The sequence below is a fragment of the Syngnathus scovelli genome, chromosome 2 (genome assembly GCF_024217435.2).
Source record: "Syngnathus scovelli strain Florida chromosome 2, RoL_Ssco_1.2, whole genome shotgun sequence".
In the NCBI taxonomy this organism is placed as follows: domain Eukaryota; kingdom Metazoa; phylum Chordata; class Actinopteri; order Syngnathiformes; family Syngnathidae; genus Syngnathus; species Syngnathus scovelli.
In genome coordinates, this window is record NC_090848.1 from 13460588 (window position 1) to 13481402 (window position 20815).

The following is a 20815-nucleotide window of genomic DNA, read 5'->3' on the forward strand; positions in this document are numbered from 1 at the left end:
CGTACGGCGCAGAGCGGCATCATGGAATGATTAAACATGATTACAGTCAGGAGAAGAAGACAAGAGGCAAGGACATCTGCTGAGCTCTTTGGAAAGAATGTCACTATTCATATCCAGTGTAGGGTGCAACGTTTGAAATGTCAAACCATGCTTAACTTATTCAAAGCGCGCATTTGTGCATTTATATTTTACATAAACTAACCCATTTTGCATATTTATATGGCTTTATTTGCATTGATTTGTATATTTTATAAGCGCATCGGAAGAGGAAATAGCCATTGCAAAATGGATGAAATGCATCCACGAATTACTTTTAGGGAAAAAAATGCAACCCTTTTCATTCCAAGATCTTTTTCTCTCATCAAGGAGGGAATATTAGAAGTAACCTACATTTTCTATGTTGACCATTTCATTATATATCCCGCACCAGCTTAGTGTGAGCCAAACTCTCGCTTTGATTCGATTTTTGGCCCCTGTTGTGGTTTTCAGAGCAACTGTGACATTGACAAATGTTTCCGTTTTGCTTTGCCCAATATAGATTCTTACTTTGTCTATCAATCTTCCAAGAAACATGTCAGCACCGCTGACTGTTCTCCTTTGTGCGTTAAACTCACCACTGCGTCATCTTGACCACCAATATAACTGCATTTTAGAAATAGATGTTATTTCTACCCCCCAAAAAATGACAAAGTTGAGGTTTTGATGCCAGATCCTAGCCTCTCCAAATTAGGGAAGAGCTTAGGCTGCAATTCACAACATGGTTAATAGTTTCTCCCATGTGACCCTGTTCGGATATGCGTCATTACATGTAACGAGAAGTGGATCTCTAACGTGTGAGCATCCAAATGGGATCCACCCTCTTGGATGTCATGAAATGCACAGAGCAATTATATACACACACACGCTACTACGACGAAGCTGCTGCATCGACCGTTAAATAGGAGAAAGCGATGGCTAAAGAAGTAAAGTTCAATGTCCAAAGTACATAAAGTCATCTGGCTTAATTTCAACCTTTTTACTTTTTGATTCTCTATGTAGTTGCATCAAATAGATCGCCGTGGCAATATGACATTTTCATTTCATTATAATACAACACAAACAACAAAACACACACATACTGTACATATTTTCATTTCAGTCTTTTATCTGGACTCAAACTAGGTCACATTTAATTCAACACTGGCAGGAGCATTGGCTGACTGTTGCATTTTTAATTGTATAGCATATCAGGGTGTCGAAAAATCTACTTGATATTTATATTTTCATTGTATTGAGCCAAATAAATATTTGATCTCCTGCAACTCATCCACAATTCTGTCTGACGCAGATCGTCCGGTGCCCGTAAGGCGCGCAGATGTGCACAATCAGCCAACAATTATAATATTGCTGCCCTCGAGTCATCGGGTGTTTAAAGCGCATCTGTACTGTACAATCTACATACCACAATGGACTAGATTAAAGCGCTGCCAAAAGATGTCAGGGACTTGATTGTAGACCTGCTCAAGGCTGTAATTGCTTTTAAAATCAAGTGGCAACTATCGGCGCTTTTATTTGGAAGGGGAAAAAAAAATGATCATCAATTATCTTCAGCCTAGATCTTATCTTGTGACCACCAGAAAGTCAAGAGAGCAGCCACAAATTACACCGCAGGCTCTTGTTAATGATCTGAAAGCAGTTGGAACCTCAATCACTAGAAAAACACATTGTGCACCATTAGAGTGAAATCTTTAAATGTTCACAAGGTTCCTCTTGTCAAAACATCACTTAAGCGGACCCTAAGCGCACACAACACATATTTACAGTGATCCCTCGCTACTTCGCGTTTCGTTTATCGCGGCTTCACTACATCGCAGATTTTTCTTCCAAATTAGAAAACAATGTAAAAGTCATAATAAAACTTCTAAATTGAGGAAACATGTCTAACCTTTAGGACAATGTAGAATTGCTCCAAATGTTCGTTTACTTTACGTTTTCGCGTCTTAGCACGATCCCGAATTAGCATCTTTCCGTTAACTCGTTAGCCTGCCCAGTACTTCTCGTTGGTGACCGTATTTCACGGATTTCACTTATCGCGGGTGGTTTTTGGAACCAATTATCCGCGATAAACGAGGGATTACTCTAATACATTAAATTTGTGTCAAATAATCTCTGTAATTACAAGAGAGGTTGCGAACTTTGATCAAATACCGATGAAAACCTCATGAATGTTTAAATATGAAGGTTAGTGGCATTGCTGTCAACGTTAAAGCATTTAATAGTATTGACTTTTTTCTCAAGCTTCACTTGACGTTGGCATATGATGAATGCGATCAATATGCGGCTGCATGTCAACGTTTCAATCATGTTTCACAACAACTCCTTCTGGTATTACGAGTGCTGTCTGAATGGAAAAAAAGATTGCACAGCCATTTGGTGAAGTATTTTTTTCCTGCCAAATATCCACTATTGTTCCAATCAATTCTTGGATTATTAAAACAGGTACCATGAGAGTAAACAAAAGCAGATCTCAAGGCACTGTGTCCATAATGTTATGTCATAGAGAAATATTTTTGGGCTTCCCAATTGTCAATGTCAAGTTCGGACAAACACGCCTGAAGAATGTTTCGAGTGTGTGCGGCTTTGATGAGTTTTTTTCAGTCTTGACAAAGGTTAAAAGAACTGAAATGATTTTTCAGGTTGAGCAGTGCAATTGTTGACGTGCCATTTGTGCTGTGGATAATGTCAAAATCACTCCCGACTTCAGTCGCAAGAATGCACACAGTATTTCTGTTACGATATGGTTTACTGCATCTTTTATCCCGAGTCGAATCGCTAGCATCACAAAAACAACAATATCCACTCTTTTGCTTCATATACAGTGAGTTTAAAGAGGACATAATGTGGAACATTTACTTTACATTTTACTGGCTTGTAAACAAATAGTCTTTGGATTGCCTGCCAACCCATCAAGTGGCCAATTAATCTACCACGTAAACATTTTATTATCTATCTCTAAAAATGAGAGCAAACCCTTCTTTACCCCACGCAACAACTACCTCGCATAAAATGTCTCCACCCATAATGTGATAATATATACTTTGAGCCAGAGTCACTTTTAAGCAACACACTTTCTGTGCACATAGGTGGAGGTTTTTGTGGTGCATTCAGAGAGGGGTGTTTGCGCCATTGAGGGAGTGAACAAATTCCCAAACAGGGTTAATGGGGATTTCGACTTGCCCAGGCATACAAATGAAGATGTGCTGGTTTTTACACTAAGTGCATCACTAAACGCGGCCATCTATCAAAAATAGAGCCCTCGAATTCCTCGAATTCTCACTAATGGTGAGAAAAATATGTTTTAATAAAATATATGTGTGAGTATGGCCTTGCTCTGTATCTTTCAGCACTCTTTACACCCATGATGTCCACCTTTGTGTCTCAAAGGTATCAGTCATGCTCGGCGAGTCAGGGCCAACTACACTGAACACCTTAACCTAATGATGAGCTTGGCACCATCAATTATTTACTGTATAATTAATCGTGAACCCTTTAACTGCACACACACACACATACACACACACAACAACAGTACACACAGGCACAAACTGGCGCCCATGTGCCATCTCAAGGGTCCTCATTAAATGTTGATGAGCATACCCACTATGCCGAGAAGCCCCATGTAAGCCATCTCCGACATCTTTTGTCCTTCTCCCACCTTTTTTTTCATCAGAACTCTGAATGTGAGCCACCTTTCAACTTCACTCTTTCTTGCCGAACATTGTCACATGACCTTCTTTTGTGCGCAGCACTCACTATTGTACCATTTGAAGGTAAACGGAAAGTATCGACTGAAGATAGACAGGCAGGTATGTGGATGGATAGACAGACAGACACATTGGGTTATTTTTGAGCCAACTGCTTTTAGGCTGAACGTACATAAGAGCAATTTAAATAGATCACAGTACATACTGTACAAATTCAATGAGCCAGCACAAAAAAAAAAAGTTTATATATGAGGTGCAAAGGGGAATTGAATTATTTGATTATTGAAGGATGCAGATGCACAATGTAGACAAATGAGACCATTTTTGAAGTGCCTGCTGGCTGTGGGTAGAAGCAGGTTTATAGTCTTGTTGTCGGGGCTGTGACACTCCCGTAGCGTCTGCCAGATGGAAAAAGTGAAAAAAGCAGATTGAGCCCTGTTTGTACTACGACTGTCATAGATGTGATGTAATGCTGTGAAGGCTACTCCATAGCTGCGCTGTGCAGTTTTAATGAAACGCTGGAGAGCTTTTCAGAGACAGAGAGAAGTTTCAGAGACTTTGTCAGCTTCTGTATGAAGTACCTTCTTTGCAAAACCTTCCTGAAGATGTGCTGCGTTTCATGAGGTTATAATTTGGCTATGAAGGAGTTTGAAGGTGTTCACCAGCTCCACTTGAGTCGAAGTGATGACAAGCGGTGCTCGCTACTTTGTTCTCTGCTTCGGGTGATCAGCTCGTTTACATGAATCACCAATGTCGCATGTATTAGCATTGATTTGAAATAAGATGTACCTCTTTGGATATGATGACGAATGGAAAAGGACTTTGCTCGTTTGCTCTGACTTTATGCATGGTGGGTTAAAAAAAAAAAAGGCTGACAAAGCCGACCTTTTTAGCGAGCATCCAAGTAATACGTTCTTCTATTTTTTTCTGCTGATGTGCCTCTTCTGCTGTTTTTTGTTATACTGCAGAGAAAATACTCTCTATTTGACATTTGTTGTAAAAAGAATTATTCAATTTGCTTGTTTACAAAGAACTGTAAATGTCACCAGACTATGGGCGGGAATGTGTGTCATCAGAAACTGAAATTGAATCATTTATAGTTGAATTTGAACGGGGAAACCTGAATAATTGCCTTGAGAAATATCATTTGAATTGCATGAAATCAATTTGAGTCGTTTACCTGTAATCTCAATTGTACAAATTGCATGGCACTCCATTTTTTGTTGTTTGTCCCAAAAAAAACACATACCGTATTTTCCACACTATAAGGCGCACCTAAAAACCTCAAATTTTCTCAAAAGCCGACAATGCGCCTTATAATCCGGTGCGCCTTATATATGGACCAATATGGATTCATGGATGAGGACTAACTTATTAAAGTAAGCTTTACGTGTTTATTTTGCGTGTTTTGTGATATTAACGTTTGAGCAACGTTGAGTTATTGATATATTGTTATTGTTTTCACTATTTCGAGTGTTACTATATTGTGATTGCAGTTATTTATTCTATGCGCCTTATAAACCGTTGCGCCTTATATATTAAAGTTTTAAAATGGGCCATTCATTGAAGGTGCACCTTATAATCCGGCGCGCCTTATAGTGCGGAAAATACGGTACATATATGTATATTTAGGCAGTTCACAATCATGAGAACTGAATGACCCACACAACTAAACTAAAATGAGCTATTGCACGCATGGATGTACAGTATCAAGACACACTCCCCTGCTGGTAGAACTCCATGATGCTATTGGACAACTTTGGAGAAATCAGTTGAGCGTTTCGAGTTTGTTGGATGTGAATCAGTGCGGAACACGTCAGACAGAGCTCGCAGATAGACTTCCAATTAAGTCTTCCTCCTTCTCGCCCGGGGACGAGCAGATTTCTCCAAGAGCCAAGGGTCTCTGTCTGAGTTCATTTGGGATCTTACTGAGAGGTTGGCAGCTGGTGGTGTGAGGGGACAATGTGCTCACAGACAAGTCCATAGGCCCACCGTACCTTTGGGGACCTTGCCAATTAGGGCTGGAACCCAGTGTGGAAAGTCTACCTCATCAATTCACAGGAATTGGTGAATGCTTTCACACACGGCAACATCCATATGAAAATTTAAGGGCAGGTGGTTGGAAAACCTGCTAACAAGCCCAGCACCTTTTCATCCTTGGATTGATTTGATTGTCTCAAATGAGGTGGCATCCTGGGTGACAATGATTGGCCAAAACAGCCTCGTGGTTCTATGCTAAGCTCCAGTGTTGCTCACGAATGAAAACGTCTTCCATGCTGTGTGGTAGACTGCATCGCGGCATGTCAGTCTCGAGCGCGTTTGTGTTTGTGTGTGTCAGCGTGAGCACATTAGAGCCTCTCTCTGTGTGATTGCTCTGCTTTCATTTGTCACTACTACGAACAGCAGGGGGCTCTCGCAAAAGCTCTTCACGAGAAATATTCGGATGCTATGAGGTTTATGAACATCATCGTGTACTTCAAAGTTAGGTAACTTAAACATGTGAGGACTTGTAACCTTACTACAGACGATGCAGCTTTTAAAATGTAAACCATATTGTCATTGTCTTTTTAAAGGTCATAAGTTGTATAATCTTGGATGTCTTGTTCAAGCTACTTTCATTGGTTGCTGTTCAAAAATATTGTGTAAATGTTGCTTCAATTGGATCACTCTTCCCCATAATTTGATATGGAAAATAGTTTTCCTCTAATCGGTACTTGCTGATGAGCGGACATCTTGTGGACACCAAGTCTCTTTAGCGAGTCATTGGCAGAATATCCATTTATAAACATAGTGCTTGACTGGCAAGCTGTCCAGAGCTTTCGCCAAACTCACCAAACATTCACAACCAACAAAACAATCATTCAGACTCTACAGAGCCTGGATTTGACGCTCCAACCTCAGAATTTTGAGACCAACTAGCAGCCCACTAAGCCAAATTAATAATTATAAAAATACATCCTTCTCAACAGACGTGATTATCTTACGACAGCCTCAATCAATGATCATCGTTCCAGTATTTGGATTATTTTTGGACCGAAATCGTTGAGAGTATTGGCAGAATTTGATGAAGCATATCGATACATGACCTCAGACGCCAGAAGAAAATCTTTTCTTTTTCCCATTGCTTAAATGCTTGAGCACTTGGAGCATATTATGTAGCATTCGACCTGTCACCGATAATATTTGCTTGTCATAGCAGAGCTGACACAAAAAGTCAGGCTCCACATTTCAGAAGAACTTTAGTTTCTACAGTTGTAGCTTATGTTGAGACATTTTGATGCTAAATCAAATTACAGCCCAAGAAGTTGCCAATCAACTGAAGTCACCGATTACCTAAATTGTTCCTCAAAAAATAAAAGAAGTTATTTCATGCCTTGCATCAATCAATCTCTTTGCCCTGGTGCCGTTTTAGCTTTTTTCTTCGTGTATATATTTACATGCATTACTTTGTCTGGGTAAAAGCTTCTTTTCACAAGGCCGCTTGAGCAGATTGCTGCATAAAGTAATTAGTGAGTGCGCTCAGTTTATATAGACCTAAGAAGAAGTATTGAAAGGAAGAAGAAATCCCTTTATTAGTACCTGAGATTGGAAAAATTCAATTTTATGCAAGAGAAATGATGTACAGTAATTGTTTGGATTGCTCAAAAATTGTTTTTTGGTTGCTGATATTTGGGAAAGGGAATCTGGAGAAGTAGGCGTGTATGTGTGTGCGTGTGTGAGTGTGTTTATACCCTCTTCAATCTGACTGCCTCGAGGTACATACATCCATTAAGAGCTACAAAAATCACAATAGCGCTGAACAGTTGAGCACCGCACAATGTGGGCATGTGTGCACGCACTAAATGAAAACATGTCTTTAAATATCTGCTTTCAAAATTCAAGTAAAATTGCACGCAGGGTCAGTCAAGAAAAAAAAAAAGTTTCCATGAAGAAGTGCCACTTTTGCTGCTTTGCTTTTCTGACTGATATATGAGCTAGATATTATCAGAATTAAAACTATTAATTGGCCAGATTCCGTATAAATACAAATGCATTTGAATGAAATTCAATTAATAATTTACATCATACAGGCTCTACTTATGTAGAGTCTTGCACTATCATAGGCCAAAGTAAAGCACAATAGACGAAGAGAATAAAGAGAAGTAATTTAATTCCACCAGTAAACACAATAAGTACATTAAGATTGTCTCTGCAGCTCGTTTGGTTTTGGCAGTTTTCCAATGCTGTACTGTTTCGTCGATGCACTGAGCCTCTTTGTTAAAGCCCCGTTTGTAAAATGCATCGTTCATAGCCGATGTCAAACCAAAATTGCAAAAGAATTCTATGAGTTTAAATGAATAAAGCCAAACACGAAAAGTAGCTGTTATTTAGCTATAGTCTTCTTCTTCACGCTCTTGTTTGTGCGTGCATGTGTATTATCATCATGACAAGTCAAGCAAGTTGGTAAAAGGTTCTTAAAGTTGAAAGTGAAAACCTCTCAGTCTATAGGTAACACTAGAAATGTGAACTGCAACAAAAAACATTTTGACATTTCTACTAAATATAATTGTTGCTGATGAAAGCAAAAATACATATACTGTGACAATGTAAAATATTACCGTAAATCATATTGACTCCTTGGAAAATTGAGCCAAAAAAGCCTCACACCCAATCATTTGTTTACCAAAGCCAATTTTTGCTGCAATTGGACGTTCCGGACAGGGCGCCTTCATTTGACACTGAATGGCGTCTGCAGTCAAGAAAACATCAGCCGCATAATTTTTTCTATTTTTCCCATCATAAGAGTGGATCACTGTCTATCTGTGTGTTTCTGCTCTTGTTTTGTTTCCCTATATCCACAACCCATAATTTCTTTGTTTATCAGTTTGTCATTCATCACGTAAATGGTGCTATGATTCTATACAGCTTTTTGATGAGATGACAAAGTGTTTCCTCAGTAATGTTTTATAGGTTAAAAAAAGGAAGATGCAATGTGCGATTTGATGTACTTGATTAAATAACACGGCTCATTTCACACTGAAAGTGGACTCTGATGGGAAAGATGCTTTCACAAACGTAGATCGCTTTTTTTTTTAATCCAAACATTAATCCAATCATCTACCAAATTGAAGTGCCTGCCCAATTTGTATTTTTTTTTTTTTTCAAAATTAGGTTCCAGTAACTCAATGAAAATGCACTTTTAGCCTATAATAGTCGCCAAGAGAAAGATATTGGATTAAAAAAAAATTACAAATTAAAATGTTTTGTATTTTAGAAAAGACAATATCAGGTAAGATTGAAGACCAAAATTCTCTTGGCCTGTCTAACAAATTAACAAAAAATAATAATAATCAATAACTTGGAGTGAAGAATTCACATTGGAGCCTCACATAACAATTGAGGCAGAGAATTCGACATCTTTTATCTGGTTTCGGTCATGCTTCAACAACACCAGTTATTTAATGTTCAATGCCTTACTTAGGGGTACCTCACTCGTCAGGAAAAAACTAAACAACAAAACAAAGAAAGAACTCAGCATAGAAAAGGTCACCACACTCAAGAACAAATTTCACTGAGTATTATTATGGCAGCCCTCAGAGCTCTTGTAAGTCATGCAAACAGCCTCTTGGAGTTCTGCAGTGTATAAGAGCTGAAATTTCCAGAATGACTCAAAGTATTTTTTTTCAAATCACAGAGTACTTGTTCACCCTGCGCTAAATCGATACGGTCATTTCTTGTGAGTTTTAGTTTTTTGAACTAACCCACTTCAGACTACTGCATCTCAGTATTAAAAATTCATTAAGCAAAAAATATGTCAGAAGTTGTTAATGGTTGAAAAGACGATTAAAATCAAGTGCATCCAGTTCTTTCTCAAAGAGAATTCATTTTAATTGTGTCAACTCAAATGTGTTCTGTGCAATTTTATCTTCTATATGCATTGAAAATTTTTGGGGGGGAAATACAACACAATATCGCTAAATACGTCTGAAAGTTAGTAAATCTGATCCCACAGCAAAATGCAGAAAATTGACATTCTTCCGCCTTTTTAAATAATTAATACATTTTATGCCACTAGAAGCAATTGCAGCTGTGCAGTCTCCATTTATATTTGTGGTGGTGTCAATTGAACAAATAAACACGAGATGCCCAAAAATCTGACATGTGAAAGCCACAAAAAATCGTGTATGCTTTTCAGTACTCGTGTTGAAAGTGTACGTAGCATTTAAATAAAGATTTGTTTTAATCCTATTAGAGACCGAAATATACCGCAAGATGTGACATTCTATAATCAAATTTTTATTAATCAAATGGAAATCATGTCAATTGGGATCTGAAGGATTTCAAATGTCATGGCATGTATATTTCAGCACATCATCAGTGTTGGAGGCAGAATGTCAGCTCGCTCACTGGGAATAGACCAAAAAAAAAAAAGATCACCACCAAACGGATGAGCAGATTGAAAGCTTGCCGTGCTGACCATGAGATGTCGAAAAAAATACACCAAACAAATCTCGAAATAGAAATTAAACACTGCAGCATTCAAGATGAAAGGCTTGATTGATTCAACAGGTATTTGAAAATGAGTTCTGATTCTATTAAACGGAACTGCCCTTTCATGACTGAACTTCAATTTCCTCATTGATCCTGTCTTCAAGGCAAAGAGTCTTCCAATTGATTCATTGCAGTTTAAACATGTCACAATTCAGAACTAATCAAAATTAATACAACATTCATAAAATAAATTTAAATATGCATTCATGGACTGAAATGAGAGGTGCGTGAAACGAAAAAAAAAAACACCAACCCAAAAGATGATCTGAATGATTATCTAACTTTTAAACCCACAACTGATACACGCACCCCTCAATCTAAAAGTAATGCGAGCCAACCAACCCGTGTCATCAATAAAATCAAAAGTGTGATATCAAGTCAGCGTCAAGCCAAGAGAAGTGATAGTAAAACAGCATTACATACTGAATCTTGGAGGTTCCCGCTCCATGCCGCTTGCTGTTGAGTTGCAAAAAGCAAGTGATATCAAAGAGAGCGAGAGGCAGAAGAAGAGCAAGAAGGCGCCGCCGAGCTCGCTCGACCTCCCCTCTGCTGTCTCTCTTTTTCTCCTATCTCTCTTCGCCTCACTGCCGGGATGGTGTTAACCTATTTTTATTTCTTTCCTTACATTTCATCGCTCCCATTCATTAGTCTCTATCTTGGTCTTTTGTTTCCTATTCTGTCAGGAACACACAAATACACACACACACACACACACACACACACACTTTCCCAATTGCAGCAGCCTTGGTTGCCATGCATACCAGATGTGAGAAAAGTATTGTGCATGTTCTAAAAGTAGTGCAAATATTGTGATCATTGTTCAGGTCAAATTTGATAAGTGTGAAAAATACAAGAAACTTGAAAGTTATGCAACAACAATAAACGACATTTGTGGTGTAAAACAAGAGAGAGGTCGTCTTACCTCAAAGTCCTTTTTCTATTGACGCATTTTATTTATATCATAATATATTTACAATATATCATATTATCATTAGTCAGTCTGATTAACATTTGGAATTTTCTATTCGCTTTGTCAACTCATTAAAGCTTATCATCATATCAAATCATGTTCAGGTCCGACCAAAATTTGTAATTGCTTTTTTACACGGCCCATTTCAGAGGTGAAAAAAATTGGGTTGTGATTCCAGGTGGAAAAATATTGGGCCGTTCTTCCGTTGATTGCTCTTCAACTGAGAATAATTTGGCAGTGAGTCAGGCAACGGCTCATTGAGGCCGCGTGAAAATCATGCGAGTCACAAACCAAGGTACAAAGTTGTTGAAAATACAGTACGTTTTAAATATATCTTGACAAGCTTTGGACAAATAGAAATAAATGTTAAATGGATCCCTGAGTAGATTAAAATGGATGTGGAAGTTTTATCAGAACAAATGAATAATAAATGAGATGAATGCTTGGGGTAAAGAATTCATCCCAAGTCTCGAGAATAAAAGATTTTCTGGTTTGTTGATTTTGCCCGAGTTTGTTCTTGTTGCCTGATTTCTATGAATAATATCACATTCTTCTATTTCTGTGAACATTTTCTTTTTTTTAACAGTAGGGACTCACCAATTGTCCACATGTGAATGTAATTGGGGGATTAAATTTCCTCCAGGAACATGCGAGGAGGCCATGCGCAAACCATCATTTAGATGGCGTTAAGACTGTCACATTATGTTGTTTTTGCTGGAATTTTCTTCTGTAATGAGGAAGTAACACAGCGTGAATTAGCGTTGAGTTGATAGCGGCACTCGTTCACTGGTGATGAGAACGCGACTGCTGATAGTTGCAATCGTGTTTCAGCACGCTGTAGTTCACTTTGAAGCCTTTCTACATTAATGAGCGTTCATTTGGAAGTAGTCAACGCTGCATTGCATCGCCTTATGCACAAGCTTGACTGTACAAATATAAACAAGATTTTTGATAAAATAGCATCGCTGAAGCACAAGTGAGGCAAGGTATAACGAGGCGGCTTTGAAGTCTTGACGCCTTTGTAGAAAATGGGATGGTGGGGCAAATTATGCAAAGGTTCGCTAATGTCAGACACAATACTCCATCGAGCTGATTGAGTCTGAGATACAGAACAGAAGCAAAAAATACAAGTTGTCCAGATTGTTCGCATTGGATCAAAATGTGCCACAACATATCATGTATTGGTGAGCTATCATTCGGTTAGCATTAGCTAAGTGTTGTGTATACTTGATGGATCGCTGAAGTTGGCGGCGTTTGTGGTAGGTGATGTCTCCATGCAATACCTCTAGCCCTGGTTGTCATGGTAACAAAAGCAGTGCAGTATATTCGGCGGAGTAGACGTTTGCTGACTTACATTAGACAACAAAGATGATTTAATGTCAACAAGACAAGAAATAGGATGTGCAAGTGTGCTATTACAATGGTGAACATTTTATCTTTTTTTTTTAATCAGAGATGCAAGTAAACTTTTGTAGAGGGTTTTTTTTGGTTTGTTTTATCGCTAGAAAATCAGGTAATAATAGTATAGAAACAACAATACAATGTCATATTTAGGAATATTTCTGAATTACAAAAATAGTAAAAAAAATCTTCACTCCGCCACTAAGCATGAACGAGCCTTCTAAATAAAATCATATTAACTAAAAGGTGTTGGCACACATCAGCTATAACATGACAGCAAAACTCTGTGGTCACCCAATCCAGCAAAATGGTGATTCATCATTTTCAGCTAAATTGACAGGTGAATTGGCTTCCAACAAAACCAAAAACACACTAACTGGCAGTAGGTAAGTCTGGAAAAAAATACAAGTTGGCTCTGCGAAGTTGTCTGGTGATGGATAGAGGTTTGTCGACTCCAGCTTTTTTTCTGCTGACATTTCGGTGCACAAACTTTAAATTATCTGAGATGTATGCATCTAGGCTGCTGCCAGTGGGAAAATATTGAAAACTGTCCAGGTGACTGTTACATAGCAAATATGCACCTGTAATCAGTTTATTTGTACGTAATTATTATTGTTAATTAAATGTGACTGGAATGACCTTCATTAGTCGGCAAGGGACTCACAGAAAGTTTTTTTACCGGTCAATATATTTTACACATTCCTTTGACTCACTTGATGGTTTGGAACACTACTTTTTTAGTAGTTCTGCTGTTATACAATACAAAAGTCTAATATTCCCATGAGTCTAACACTCTAAATTTAAACTGGCAGAAGTAGTTCAACACTTTGTCAGCATTACTGTTGTCTGCAAAAATGTATTTCCGCCAAACTCCGCTGCCGCTCAATCAAAAATAGTTTGCAAAATGTGTGTTTGGGTGTTCCCAAAATTTATTTATGATGACTTTAGATGCCATGCCTAGTGACATCAACCATTGTGGACAGAAAGTTTCTTTTAATAAACATAGTTCCTTTTTCCTAATTGAAGGCAGATGGTTCCACATGGATTGAATGTGATCTTCATCCATGTGGGCCTGACTGGTCAAATGAGCCTCAGAGAAATAAGGCAGTGAGTGCTTGATATTGCCCATCAAGCGACATTACGGGTTGTCGAAAATGGACAAATGAGTCGTTTCGTGCTCACCACCATTTTGCGTTAATGACACTTGACCTCGGAGGCGGCTGACGCCCGAGTTAATGTTGCAAACAAGTCAATGCAGCGAGATGAAGAGCAGCGTGATGATGCGCGCACGCTAAAAGATGGAGGAGATGAAAGATCTGAATTGGGCCATCTGTGAGGCACTTATTCACACAGTCTGAGCTCATGCACTCCAGATGACATATATGTATTGCAATAAAACATGTTGTAAACTCTGTTCACCAAAACATGGGCGCAATCTAAATCAAATAGCTGTGTGAAAAAATAGACCTCCTATTGATGTTTTTATATTTCCATCAGCCATATTTACCGTTTCCAGTTTCACGTTATGAATGAGTCTCACTGTATGCATTGTCAGCAAATCAATGCTATGATTCTATATTACTACTCAACAGTCATTTCATTAGGAAACTATTAACTCACTCGTAAGGTTTTATGGATCCCCGGAGGAAGTCAACTGCTTGTACATGTAAACACACCTTTTGTATAATGCATTGGGTTAATTTCATTTTGAGATCTTGTGAAATATGCACAAAACTACTGATTGACCATCGTGTCCAATTTTAGAAGGAGAACAAAGTGGGATTTTGTAATATATTTGAGCAGGCTATTACTCTGGATGACCCATCTCTCTGGTCCCACTAAATAAATGCGAGCCATCCATTTCACTGCTGGACTCATTGAAGCCTGATGCTCTCATCACTTGCCCAAAAATACTTCCCTGCTCGTTACATGCTGAGAAACTACTCCAGCGTGATGAATAAGTGGATATTCATGCCATTACAAAAATAGGCCATGTTCATGGTGAAGAGTTTTACATTGGACTTGCGCCGCTCCAGTTGTTTTCGTTACGAGGAGGAAGGTAATGGCGGTGTGAAGATTGGAGAAGAGCGAGACCAAAAGCCCGAGGGGAGATCCTAAAAAGACTTGAATTTAGCATTCATATCCTGTTGGTTAAGCCGTTGAGATATCAAAAAAAGTTATGTTATTAGCGTTTGCGGTGCCCTTCTGCTTAAAAATTCAGCTCTGCCGCTATTCCATTTAAAAACTTTTATAGTATATATCTGATCATTAAATTGCATTAGGAAAACTTGTTTCATCTTCCTGTTTCAGAAGTTTTCTTTCCGCCTCTCCTTGTACTTCCTCCGCTTTGTGGTATAATGGAGCTGGGTTAAAATGTGCCTGTGCAAAATGAATAAACAAAATGTACAAATCACATTCGGCAGGGATACTGCTTCTCATCTTCACTACATGCAACCACTTATCTTTTCCAGCACAGAACAAAGCATAATGATCTTTATTTTAACAATATTTGACACAACAAGCCATGTTTTTTAAATTCAAATAATTAATGATAATAAAATCAGAATACCTTGGTGGCTTCAGGGTGGCTTCAACATTGCAGATTAACACTCGCTCTGACTGAACATAACGTAAGTGTAACTAGAGCGAGGAGAGAGCAGAGCATCAAGAGCATTACCTGAAGTGGGGTGCCAGCATTACCAGTCCTCATTCACCCTACTTTTGGAGATGGAAAACTAGATTCCATTTCAAGAGCTAAAGATTTTGCCACCACTGCTTATCAGTGATGCTTCTTTAGATTGGGAACATTCGACAGAGTTGACTTTACAATTTGATGTAAACCATTCAATAACTCTTAACCTTGAAGTGGTGAAGCCGTTTCCCTCCATTTGAAAGCCAAATTACATTTTTGAATGACTAAAACCAACATTACATGATATTGGCTGGTAAAACTCTACCTTTTGTTGACTCGGATAAGCTGCCAGTGATAACATTACAAGTACGAGCACAGAAGAGTACACATAACACACGTGCATACATAAAGCCTGAGCTTATCTGCAAAGAGCAGATGGACGTTCACTCATGTCTTCTCCTTTAATTTGTCTGTATTACAAAATAAAAATGCTTTAGACTGTTATTTCTTTTATTCTAATATAAAAATTTCTCCAAACAACAGGATGGCACATTGCAAATAATGAACAAAATATGGAACACAAACTTCAAACGGAAAACCAAACCTACGAGTCAAAAGAGAAAAGTGAGCTTTGCAAAAAAAGTGAAAATAAATATGTTGACTGGTTTTTACATGACACAGTCAGGGAGGATTCATGAGGTACGATTGAGACATGCATTTGTTCTTGCATGTAGTTTGCAGAGGTGTAAAAGTGCCCTGCAGCGTGCAGAGAAGTGACTGCTATCTTTCACTCATGTATTTAAATATAGAATCCAGCAAATTAGCGATGCATCACGCCGTCTACAAAATATCATTCAGTAAAAAGTCTTATTTCGTTGCCTTACAAACTTTGCCCTCTAATCTTGTTTGTGTTTTAGCCATGTCATGAGAGATGCTTTTACCAGCGAGATGACAATGTCATCAAAACTGAACATTATTGTAATTACCAACAGGGACATTCGGTCCATTGGACTCGTGTGTCATTCACCACAATAGGATTTTGGTGTTTGCACAACACAGGTCACAGTTGCATTTGAAACGTGACCGAATAGCATCTGTAACAATGCTAAAATATATATTGATTTTTAACTCTTCTGAAATATGAGAGATGCTACACATGATGAAGAAGAAAAAATGTCTCATTGTGGTACTGGATAGCACTGAGTTTCTACTTCAGCTGAGTTGAGTCAAGTTGAGTGCTGATATGTAAAAAGAAAAAAAGAAAAGACAAAAAGCCTGTTACAAAGCATTAGCCATATAAGTGTAACAATTAGTTTTTTCGTGACTGCATGTTAGCGCAAAACGCGTTTGCAAACAACCCACATGAATAATGTCAAGAGGCCCGTCGGGATATTCGCACCCTATTGTCAGAAGATTCACACTGATGAAGCCCATTGAATGTATCAATTGATGGCGTCTTGCTTCATCTGTTAACGACTACACAGCTACTCAAATACGTAAGCCGCGATTAAATGTAGTCTCCTCCATTTCAGTGTGTGTGTGTGTGCTTGTTCAACCATCCACACATAAGCACACACACTCCATTAGGAATCGAGGTTGTTGTCTCCCGCTGCAGCTTGGCTCTCATAAAAGCAATGGTGCAGCTGAGGACAATTCTCTTTCTCTGCTCCACTTGCAGATGCTGCTCAACCGCCCCCCTCCTCTCGTCCTCCCACCCCCCCAGCAATACAGAGACCTCTCCCTCACTTTCTTACCGTCTTACTTTCTGCCTCTGCCTCTTCTCTCATGTCCGTTTCATATTTCATGGCCGACCCTGCTTTCCTCTTTCCTCATCTTTCTTTTAACGTCGGTCATCTTTTCGCAAATAAGTGTCGGAAAAAGCATTTTACGTGCTCAATTTTACCACCAAACATTGTCGGTGGAGAGGGACCGGACATCTTGAATAAATATACCAACCAAATGGTTTTGACAAATCCCATTTAAAGGGGCAAGGGTGGATCACAATGTTGATGTTATGTTTTATTCTATTTATTTTTTTAGCCTAGGCTGAGTTTCTCTCGAAGAAGGAGACAGCTTTTGTTACCTTACCTTTTTGTACTCCTCTTTTCCATCCATTCAATCACAGATAAGAGGAAGTTATGAAATACATTCTAAAGTCATACAAGTCTGTTTTGTTTGGTTGATATTTCTATTTCTAATTTATACTTTATACATACAGAGAATTTACGTTTGCGCTGTTCACATTCTGCCCCTAATTAAAACTGCTTTACAAATCATCAAAATAATGCATACATTCCATTAAAAATCCTTTCTCCTCCTCAAAAAAAATAAATAAAATAAAATCCCCGGAGCGTTAGTTGTTGTATGTAGGCTAGCTCAGCCTTTTCAAGATGCTCTTTAATATTGCATATCATCATCATTATCGCCTCAGTTTAGCGCAAAACTCGCCAGCCCAAGAATCACTCCATATTATGCACATAAGGATATTTTGCAATATAGCGCCATGCTATATTATTCATTAGGTTCTTGCATGTGGCGTCTGGCAGATGGTAGCATTGGAGCCATAGTAAGATGGACGGCACCATTGGTGCTAATTGCCTTGGATATCGCTGATAATGAGTGTCAATGTAAGGAGAGTATCCTCAAGGGGAGGAGGTAAGTGCAGGAGAATCGAAGCGCAAGTAAATGTGTACGCACAATTCAGTCTTAGTTTCTGACGTGCTTCACACAATTAGTCCTTTTTACTAATGATTATCACTAAATATTTCAAATGTGATTCCCAATCCCAAAATGACATCCATCTAGCTATATTGATGTGCTGTCATGCTGGACAGATCACCCGTCACTGTCAGGCAATAGATTTAGTAGACAGTGCATCTGTGCTATGGTGCAATTCGATTTTTATTTTAGCTTAAGGATCCGCGTGTTCCGGCAGACAAGGGACGTGGCACCATTATTGGCAGTGGGGGGTTACACACGGACACTGTGGGTGCAAGGATCGAGGCCTACATCACCCTCAAGGGGAGATCTTGCAGAATAAACAAATTTTGCGTGTGCCAATATCAGGCATTGACTCCAGCGAGTCTATTTCTGCTTCCACGATGTCAAGCCCTAAAGCACTACGAGTATTTGGACCGCAAATGAACGGATCACCTATGTTTCTGTGGGGGAAGATTTAATTGGCTGATTATTTAAAGTTGCTGATCCCTAAAATATAGCCAAACATTATTACAATTCAGTCATTATTATCAGACGCTTGCTGCTTGTCTGCGCTCACACTGCAGCTAGTAATAATATGGGTGTAAAAATACGGGTGCGTTAAAATGATTATTTTGCTCCGGAACTTCAACCAGCCTAGCTGCTTGGTTGTGATTGGCTGAGAAACTCAATGTGGGGTGGTTATCACATTAATTGGTCCCACCACAGCGGAGCGAACGGGTAGAACCAACAGAGACATATGAAAAGATGAAAAAGCTCATTTTTCAGCAAATAAACTTTAGTATTGTCAGGTTTTAATAGTAGTTAATCATACTCTTTTATGTAATCGTTACATCACTACAAAACGTGGTATGTATTAGCAGTGAATTTATTTTTAGACTAAGACTAAAACAACGTTTCTCTTGTTTCCTCCTGTTGTTTCCCCCATCCCTGCTTGTTACATGTTTGCCCTGCCAGTCATTCTTCCGTCTTGGCTCAGTGGGATCGAAGACTTTCCTCCTCCTTCCCCTCCTCCTCCTCCTCCCTGCAGAATAAAAACCTACCCAATACCATCCATTCAACAAAAGTTTCTTGTGTTTGTTTTTTGTCATACATACTTGCTTGTTTTGCTAATGTGACAAACACTTTCTTCACATCTCAATGAAGATTTATTTTGGCATACACTAATAATGGTCTATTTAATTTATTCCACATTAGAGAACTTTCCAGATACCAGTTAATTTACTTGCGTTTGATTGTACCAGTAGCATAGTAAAGGTTTAATGATGGTGCCTGTGATGGTGATCTGATGATTTCTAATTCACTTATGTCCATTTTTTGGGAGCAATGATTGCAAATCTTGAGCAACATCGTAGATTGGATTGTGTTTAATCCTCTACATGACCATAAAATGAAAACCTCATTAACTCTGCATTTACAGTATGATCCAATGCCACCCAGAATAAAATCTGGCTACATTGAAAGTTGACGGAAAATTCAGACCGATTCTGAGTGAAAGAAGAGCATTAGACTGCCCTCACCTGGTTATAAAAAGAGCTGAGCACAGATTATTATTATAATTATTTAAATTTATAATCAGGGGATGTTGAGAATAATTGTCAATATTTGTACATGTGAAGCCCTTTGAGACTTGTCTGTGATTTAGGGCTATATAAATAAACTTGACTTGATTATTATTTGCATTTATTTATTTTCAAACATTATTTTTTGAACCTCTGACAATAAAAGCTTACCATATCATACCTTACTATACAATATACTGCATTCTGTCTGAGCGCTATCATTACATCAATTAGGCTAATCATCATTCAGACAATGCAATATAAGAAAATTTTAATGAATTAAATTAGAGCCAATTACTCATAAACCCTCTTCTGAATAAGAATGTCAGAGTTACTGGTGAGTTTGGACTAAATTGTAAGCAGACAAATCTGGTGACTCCTCATTCTGTTCTGACGGGACCGAATAATGCTGTGGTCTTTATTTACTGTAATCTTTGTGTTATCCACTCTCCGCATAAACGAACAGATGTTTGACTGACAGCTCTTTAAACACCCCGGGACTGAGCAGATGGCTTTCTATTACATTTTAAAGCAGCGTCAGTCTGAGTTTAAATTGGAAAGTTTCGGGCTTTATTCATTCATTTTTCACATGCATTAACTTCATCCGGATGTGTCCTGCTTGCTTGCCTCCAATGTTTTTTTTTCAAAGTGTTTACAAAACTAATTTACATGACGTGACTAAAAGACAACAAAAAAAAGTGATAAACGGCTCATTTATGTCGAAATTTGAACCGCGCTCATTACTAAGCGACCCGTTATCCATCTGTGATGACACACACCATCAAATTCCAAATTGCACCCATTTGGATGGCCAAGTAGGTCACTTGTGGGCACAAACTGAACAGAACGGTACTTTTGACCACTCATCTCATGCTTCCTCTGAATAATATGCTAAATTGCGGATGTAAAGGTCACGGTCAATAAAGATTACATGGATGCAAAACAGCTGCACTGCAAGATTGACTTAACTCAGCAAAGTGATCGATTAAAGTGTTTTTACAATAAATGTAAAAAAGCAATGCGTTTATCCAACAAAAATATTCTCTTGGACTCCCCACCAGATTTAAACCTCATCTGCGTATGTTCAAGAAATGACGCTTGACTGATAATACTTCCTTGACCTTTGAATTTGCTCCCTTGTTGTTTCATTGCTTATGGAGTACCATTAGTATCTCCATCCTGGAAATAATCTTTTTTTTTTTTTTTTTGTTGGCCGAATAAGGCTGTAATGATGAAATGACTGCTAGACCAAAAGGCT

At 38.5% G+C, this 20815-nt stretch overlaps 1 protein-coding gene across 3 annotated transcripts in view; it reads right to left on the reverse strand.

Moving 5' to 3' along the window:
- Positions 1 to 20815, reverse strand: part of plch2a (phospholipase C, eta 2a) — a 72407-nt gene that overhangs the window by 46397 nt on the left and 5195 nt on the right. Inside the window, exon 1 of one of the 3 annotated variants that reach the window (XM_049752140.2) lies at positions 10698 to 15145. The exons of the other annotated variants lie outside the window; for them this stretch is intronic. Within the exon in view, the coding sequence (XP_049608097.1) occupies positions 10698 to 10722 (25 nt within the window). The 5' untranslated portion in view covers positions 10723 to 15145. Of the gene's footprint in view, positions 1 to 10697; positions 15146 to 20815 lie in introns of those variants that run through there. 3 annotated transcript variants of the gene reach the window in all.